Below are 8694 nucleotides of genomic sequence, written 5' to 3' on the forward strand. Positions count from 1 at the left end.
AAATTTTTGCAATATGAATGTGCCAAATATGTGATTTTAAGAAATAAAAAGTGATTTGAATTGAAGTTATTAGTATTTTATTGCTACCTATATTTAAAATTTCATATAGGCCTAAGTAATGAAATTCATTAAGATAAAAGATCCGTTAAAGATCCGCTAAAAAGTAACGGATACGGATACGGATGTTTTTTCCCTCGGATATCCGCGCATATGGATAGGAATACGGATATCTGGCACATCACTAATAATAATATAGTAACGTACGGCACGGGGGTGCTAGAGGCGCGTGACTTTTCTCGGTAAATGTGACTACCTATATATATAAAATTGCTTGTCCTGACTGAATGACTCACTCACTGATTTATCATCGACCAGAGCAAACCGCTAAACCGAAAGAGGTGAAATTTGGTACACAGCTAGGGTACGTCATGAAAACGCACATTAAGAAGGGATTTTTCGAAATTCCCCCGCGGGGGGAGAGGGAGAGGATTAGGGCTTAACCGGAAAAATGGCTTCTACTGTACTATTTTAGATGCGATTTTTTGTTTTTATCTGCGTTTTAGTAGGGTATGCCATGAGAATGCACACTAAGAACGGATTTTTCGAAATTCCCTCTCGGGGGCAGAGGGAGAGGATTTAGTCTCCATCGAGTACTTAGGTGTATTAAACTAATAACATTTCAGACATTGTTATAAATATTTTTATGTATTTCGATTTTTAAAATGTTCGAACCGTTTTAAATTCAAATTTGTTATTGCATATTGGTTTGATTATAGAACGATCGTAAACGTTCCAGAAAATTGATCAAATTGAAAATACTGTAGTTCGTTTGATTCTCGGCAATTCTCATCATTCTCGGCGGTAGGTGTTATATAACAATTACTATGGTTGTCGAAATACTGAATATAAGTGGGGTTTGCTTGCAAAATCCTCGCGGGCGAAGTCGCGGGTAACAGCTAGTAATACATAATTGTAGTATCAGAAATTCTCTGTATTTGTACATGCATAAAAATTTTTTCTGCGCCGTCTTAAAAATTTTGTCTGCGAAGCACTTGTGTTTTGCACTTGTGAGAATTTCTCACGTTTATATTTGCTATAAACACTGTAAAACTTACAAAATGTCATCTGTCTTTATATTACTGGAATTGAGCTCCAAATTCGGACGTATTTATTTGTACGATACTTAAGCATTGGTTGTAAGCAGCAGGTTTGGCAAATTTATGTTTTTTTTAAATAAAACAATAATACACGTTTTATTTAGAAACCTTTGATTTTTGTTTTAAAACAGTTTTATATTACGTCATAAAATACTGTTTTAAAACAATGTTTTAAATTTTAAAAAAATGTTTTATTACATAAATTTAGTAAATAAACTTTTTCTGACTTGTGGGCTAAACGTGAAAGTGGGAATGAGAAATTTTTCTCACTGTCATGGGTCATAAAAGCACGTGACGTGCCGACTTTTATCACTAAGAGGAGATTTCCCGACAGCATATGCCAGTTAATACTGTTAGCAACGAAGCTAATGTATTGTAATATTACTTGGACAGAAAAAGGCATTATTATTATCGTTGTTACTTGTTAAGTAAAAAATGAGTGCAGGAAGAAGACTTGATAATATCTGGAACCAGTACAAACTAATTTCTGGAAATCCAGGAAAACCGGCATGCAGGGCGCAATGCAAAATATGTAGGAAAGAAATGGCTGGATTAGTCGCTCGTAAGAAAAAACATATTGAAGATAACCACCTACAGGATGATATACAGGAATTGCAACAGCTGGATGAGTATTTTGAACCATTATAAGTTTTAATTTTTTTTATAGCTTGCTATAAAGTTTTACCTGGGTCATAGATCAATTTGTACTGTACCTATATAGATATTCTTAAGTTCTTCGCCCGAGTTACATAGTTCTGCCCTTTCGGGCAGTTTACATAGCGTTACGAAAAAAACGGTCTTTTTTCAAAAATGTATGGTCTAGTACATATACATCGTTATCTATGACCTATGAAAATTTTAATTACTTTTGCCGCGAAAGTTTTTTTATAACGTTTTATTAATCAGCATATTAATTGCCTCATTTTTAATGAGAGTTTTATTTAATTAAATTAAAGAAATCGTTCTAAACGTTTATAGGACCGTTTTCACTTCGGTAAAATTTTTAAAAATACTATTGGATGATTTTTATGACATCAGCAAATTGTTTTTGGTTTTTATTCAATAAAATTTTCTATATATACCTTTCTTGTTTCTTCCCTATTTTATTAGCATAAAAATCAGAAATTTTGTTATACTGTCAACTGGTTTGTAAACAATGTAGACTGCACGTGTGAATTTTCACGCCAATAAAATGAAAGAATAACAATCTCTGCAGCTACATTTATCAAATAAAAGCAGTTATTTTAAATTTTTCATATAGTTTTTCTATAAAAACACGTTTTGGGGGGTATTTATTCCCCGGCTCTTATTTCAGCTGTCAGATTCGCTTTAGTGGAAAAATAATTATTTAATATAAAAAAGTCAATAGATTAAAAATTTTCCGAGTGGAAATTAATTAGGCCTCGGAAACTAAAGTCAATAGTAAAAATTACATATTGTAATCGTTGTGAACTAAACATACAGAAGTGCATAAATTATTAGACTCGTGCATAAAGTGTATTATTTTTGGTTCTTATCCTAAAATGTATCATTTTATATTGCACTGGTCCGACTTGAGTCTAATAATTTTCACATGTCTGTATATAGTAGTAATTTTAAAAACATACAACTAATTAGTAATTAATTTATTGTTTCTATATTTATTATTTAGATTGGCAGGAGTCATAAAGTCAGAAACATGAGTCTCAGACCAGTGGGAAGCACTACACCATCACTTCTGGCTCCACTACTGGCACTGACACTGGATCCCAAAACAAAGTAAAACTGCAGCGCATTGATTTATTTATTGTGAAAACGTCAACTAATCAAAAAAATGCAATTGGATCTTTAATGTGCAAAATTAATATATGCCACCAATTCAGCCTTTACTCGTGTAGAACACCCCGAATTTATAAAATTTTGTCAGATGTTGCGACTTGGATATGACCTTCCATAGAGAAAAGAAATTGGGGGACTCTTGCTGGAGACTGTATACAATTCCATAGAGAATGAATCAGCTGATGAGTTAAAGAATATTACAGTCTGTATGGTTATTGATGGGTGGAGTAATATCCATAATGAACAAGTGATTTGTGTCTGTGTGACTGATTCTATGGAACAGTTCATTTGATTGACTTAGTTGATACAGGCGCAGAAAGGCACACATCAAACTACATAGAAATTATTGCAACTGCAGCAATAAAAAAATGCAATCAAAAGTATGGCTGTAAAGTAAGAAGACTGGTAAGTGACAATGCAAGCAATATGAAAAAAAATGAGAGAAACATTAGCAATGACAGAAAATTTAGATATTGTTACTTGTGGAGGCTCTGCTCACATTTTAAACTTACTGGCTCAAGATATCAATATGAAAGAGGTTAATGAACAAGTTAAGCACATCATTGTATACTTCCGGATTCATCATTTCCAGAAAGCCAAATACAAAGAGGCAGATGGAAAAGGATTAATATTACCACAGGATGTACAGTACTTTGAAACAGCTTAGCTAATTGCTTAGAGTCATACATTCAGAACTGGCCTATCTTCATGAAGGTACTATCATTACTTTAAGTTGTTTTTATTTTCTTATTTTGTACTGTGGGGAAAGTCACTAATTCACAAAGCATATACTAGTTGTGTTAAAGTGTGATTACTTATAGTAATATAGTAATAATATACTTAGAGTAATAATGATGAGATGAAATATATGATTATTTTGTTTTGTAAACTGACTGTTTACTCTAATGCTAGTTAACTCCACTCATGTACTCAATGAGTATTGAATAATGATTATCATGTGTTTAATCCTAAAAACAGTTACAAATCTTATGTTAACAGGTTTGGAATGAAAACAGGCTTGTAATTCACAAGAATATTGTAACCAAAGTTCAAAACCTTAAAATTAAGCGTGATGCTTAAGATTTGCTGACATGTTTAAAGATCATTGCTGTTGCATTAGACAAAATGCAAAGAAATGACTGCACAGTCAGTGAAGGAATTGAATTATGGTTTGGGTAAGTTACATTAGCCAGAATTGTTTTTTGTAATCAATCTAATTTCAAAATTGTGTTCATTAAATTCATTAATTTTATACATCTAATCATATTATTACTTTTACAGTATTCAAAATGACTTGCAACAACTTGGGATCACTGGAGTAGCACAGGCAGCCAAAGATAGATTTGATATGGCTATCACAGACTATCACTTTTTAGCTAATCTTGTGGACCCAAAATACCAGGATGCAAATCTCACAGACAGTATAAAGGATGCTGCACTAACTGTGTGCCATGCGCACTACCCAGATGCTATGCCTTCAGTTTTAAAATACTTTTCAAAAAGTAGCCATTTCTGCAACACATGTTTGCAGAGTCTGTGCTAACTAATATCACTCCTCTTACATGGTGGCAGTCACTACGTGACAGAATTGATGAACCTCTTTTAAAATTAGTTACACAGCTGCTCACAGCAGTGGCTTCTTCAGCCGGAATTGAGAGAATTTTCTTTACCTATAGACTTGTTCATTCAAAACTTAAATATCGACTTGGACAGGAAAAGGCAGCAAAGCTTGTTAAAGTTTTCAAGCACCTAAACAACCACTACTGAGCGTTGTACATTTCTGAAAATAAGAAATTCTTCAAGGTGAAGAAGCCACTGCTGTCAATCCGTTTTAGTTTTGTACATGAAAATCTTAAAAATGCCATTTCATAAAGAAACATTTAAAAATGCTGTATTTTATATTAAATAAAACATTCTGTACATTCTTGAGCCTTACATTGAAGTTTTTCTGTTTTACTAGATCAAGTGTTTTATTTCCAAAAAAAAACATGTTTTAAATCCAATGCCTATGTTTTAATAAATGTTTCAAAACATTTTTTTTAAATCATGCCAACCCTGCTTATAGTATATGGTAGCTGGTTGTGACTAATAATTTATGGTTGTTTGCACAAAATCTTTTAATGTATAANGTACATTTTTGAGTGAAGTTTTTCTGATTTTTTTCCTATTATACTAGATCACAGTGTTTTATTTTTAAAAAATGTTTTAAATCCAATGCCTATGTTTTAAAACATTTTTTTAATTCATGCCAACCTTGATAAGCAGGCGAGCGTTCCGATAGTTTTTAGAGATGGAGAGAATAACGAAGAAAAAGATTGTCTTTTGAAACACTTGATAATGCGATGAAAATATAACTTATTATTTCCGCTGCCTTCAAATCACGTCTTAATTCAAACCTGTTTCTATCAAACACTATTTATTTATTTTTACGACTTTCTGGGGCTAACAAAAGACTAATTCCCGGGACGGGAGTCTTTACTTGTTCTATTGTCTCGGTCTACATTGAAAGCACGGAATAAATTTTATACTCGGACGATATTTAAAGGCCTGCTCCATCGTTCAGTTCGGACAAATTCATCTTCAATCTTTATAAACATCGGCGGCCGGGAAAATGACCTCCACTTAGTTTCGGAGTTGTTGTTAGTAGATGGCACTTAGCTACGGAGGGAAACCGGCAGATCTCAATAGCAACCGCCATTATTATTTCTGTCGCTAAACGACTATCTTCACCTGTAGAATAATATCGTTATATCCTCTGTCCAATTAAAGAAAAAACGATAACAACTTAGGCCATACAATTCATTTATAAAGAATATTCTTTATCTATTTATAGTTTACTATTATAACTTTCCCGGCTTGTGCAAAAAACAGGAGAAAGTATTGGAAACATGTCAATTGGAAATCGTTCGAGTGTCAGACTCCCTGAATCCTAAAAAGTAAAAAACTGGAAAAAATTCGGTTGATAAACAGAAGTGTGTGTTGTCGTCTATTTCGTTTAATATCTCGGAAGGGGTTAAACATCAAGGGTTCGAAATTGGGCACGGTAATTTTTGTATAAGGGCCATCGACGCTATTAAATTTTATTGTGTAAGATCGAGGGGTGGGGATAAAGAAAGATCAAGTGTCACATCTCAAGAGGAGTCGGACTTAATGTAGATTTTACTCTTTATAGCATTTAATTTTTTTTACTCATTTCTACTTTCAAAATTAAGCTTTTAGCCACTTCGTAATAATTAATAATAGGCCTATTTAAAAAACAGCTGCAAAAGTTACGCGACTCCCGCTATTACGCCGTTTTTTTGCGTGTTTCTGGATATTTATCGAGACCGTACTTCTTCGACGTTCCCATTGCGTCTAATGAGTGACGTTGGAAATGACTTCTTCGACGTAATTTGCAACGTTACTTATTAGACCCAAAGGGTTTTCTAGGAAAGAACGAGAAACGTTGAATTAATTTTTTCCAATTTTGTGTTATGCCAAAAGTGTAATTTAATTATTACACGATTGAATGTCCTGATTTCCGGTCGATCCTACTAATTCTTTGACCGGTAATGAACAAACTTCGATGAGTTTTGCATGGTTTTTTATACGATTGCACGTGTACACGTTATAAGAAATATTTCGTAAAACTTGTCTCCACTCTTATCCAACAGTCTACGGCTTAATAAACGCACATTTTAAAATTTAAATAATACTTAAAAACTTAATTTTTATCAATTTTAATATCTTTTGGCAGGAANACGATTTAAATACAGTATTTACTTTTAATATTATCGATATGTCATCGAAAAGAAAATGTGTTGTATTATCATTAAAAGACAAATTAAAGTATTTGTTTCCATTATCCGGATTTTTCCTTATCCGGACTACCTTCATCCTCAATTAGTCCGGATAATCGAGGTTCTACTGTATATACATTTACAAGTATGTACTGTACTGTATTTCAGGGGCATGCCGTGACATTTGATGATAGGGAAGCTGTGTTTCTATAAAAAGCCGACATCCAGGGGCAATCAGTTAATTCTTTCTTTAAATGTATTTTTAATAAGCCACTGCTGTATTTACAGCACATGCATTCGTAAAATTAGATTACTTTTTTCTGTACTATATTAAAAACTAAAATTTGTTTGCAAGCTTAAAATAGATCCTTATTAACCATATATTATTAAAAATGCATTAATAAATAAAATACAGAACCGGGAATGGTAATTTATGGTTTAGCCTAGAGCAGTGTTTCTCAACCACTAACGAATCGTCGCCCCCTTCAACGTAGTATCGCCCCTTCAATAAAACAGTTTGTAGTATCGCCCCCTTCACTTCAAAATTCCTATGCCGAGGGACAAGGCTAACGCCAAATTCGTACTGCATCGAATAGACTAGTGACTAGTATAATGTTATTTGTTTAATTATTGTACGATATAACGAATAAAATATCTAATTATTCTTAATATAATGTTGTACTATATCGCCCAGAAAATTGTTTTTCGCCCCCAAAAATATAAATTGTTACTAATCGCCCCCTCAACATGGAAAAACGCCCACATGGGGGCGATATCGCCCCCGTTGAGAAACACTGGCCTAGAGGCACGTAGATTCCGAGACAAGTAAATTCGACTTACGTCGCCTCTCCTGGAACCAATTACCGACGTAAGGCGAGGTATACCTGTATTAACTAGCAAATGAGCCCGGCGTTGCTCGAGCAAAACGCTACCGTGAGGTGAGTGATCATGCCAGAAATAGTGGAAAAAATCCACAAAATGGTATTGGATGACAGTCGACTCAAAGTTCGAGAGCTAGCAGACATGGTAGGCATTTCAAAAAGTGCTGTACATTGCATTTTAACTGAAAATTTGGATATGAGAAAGCTGTGCGCAAGATGGGTGCCGCGTTTGCTTACAATGGAACAAAAACAGCGTCCTAAGAATGTTTCAATCGAGTTTTTGGTGATGTTTCGCAGCAACGAAACCGAGTTTTTGCGTCGATTCATAACCACCATGGATGAAACATGGGTCCATCACTTCACATCTGAGACGAAAGAACAGTCGAAACGATGGACTGAAAGGGGAGAATCTGCTCCAAAGAAGGCGAAAACAGTTCCATCTGCTGGCAAGGTCGTGGCATCAGTTTTTTGGGATGCGCCCAGGAAAAACAATCAACGGCAAGTATTACGCGAACTTATTGCAGCGCTTGAGTGATGAAATCAAGAAAAAAACGGCCACATTTGGCGAAAAAGAAAATGTTGTTTCATCAAGACAACGCACCAGTTCACACATCCGTTATTACGATGGCCAAAATCAATGAGTTAAGGTTCAAATTGCTTCCTCACGCACCCTATTAGCCAGATTTAGCCCCCTCGGATTATTTTCTCTTTCCAAACTTAAAAGAATGGCTTGGTGATAAAGGATTTGCCAACAAAGAAAAGGTGGAGTCTGCGGTTGATGGCTATTTTGAGAAGCTCGACAGTTCTCACTATAAACAGGGGATCGAAGCTATTGTACATTGCTGGAAAAAGTGTATCGAGCTAAAAGGAGACTATGTTAAAAATAAAGATATGTTTTACCAAATTTTTTGTGTCTTCTTTGTTAGGTCGGGTACTTCTGGGACTACCCTCGTATTTATTTAATTTCTTTCACAAGGCGATATTCATAACAATATTTATTTAAACTGCTATGGCACAGACAACGCTCACATCACGCAAAAGAGAAATTTACATCGTAAA

The 8694-nt window shown here is 34.3% G+C and overlaps 1 protein-coding gene across 1 annotated transcript; it reads left to right on the plus strand.

Moving 5' to 3' along the window:
• The first annotated feature begins 7702 nt into the window (after window positions 1–7702).
• On the plus strand, window positions 7703–8170 carry LOC111615326. The gene has a single exon (XM_023356753.1). It carries the CDS (start codon window positions 7703–7705, stop codon window positions 8168–8170), a length of 468 nt encoding a protein of 155 aa, XP_023212521.1.
• Window positions 8171–8694: the final 524 nt, after the last annotated feature.

This window comes from Centruroides sculpturatus, unplaced genomic scaffold, assembly GCF_000671375.1.
Source record: "Centruroides sculpturatus isolate CEXI.00-Female unplaced genomic scaffold, Cexi_2.0 scaffold2130, whole genome shotgun sequence".
Taxonomy (NCBI): Eukaryota; Metazoa; Arthropoda; class Arachnida; order Scorpiones; family Buthidae; genus Centruroides; species Centruroides sculpturatus.

Excerpts from the sequence above, each read along its gene's own strand:
- LOC111615326 (XM_023356753.1), top strand. The coding sequence starts at position 7,703 with ATGCCAGAAATAGTGGAAAAAATCCACAAAATGGTATTGGATGACAGT.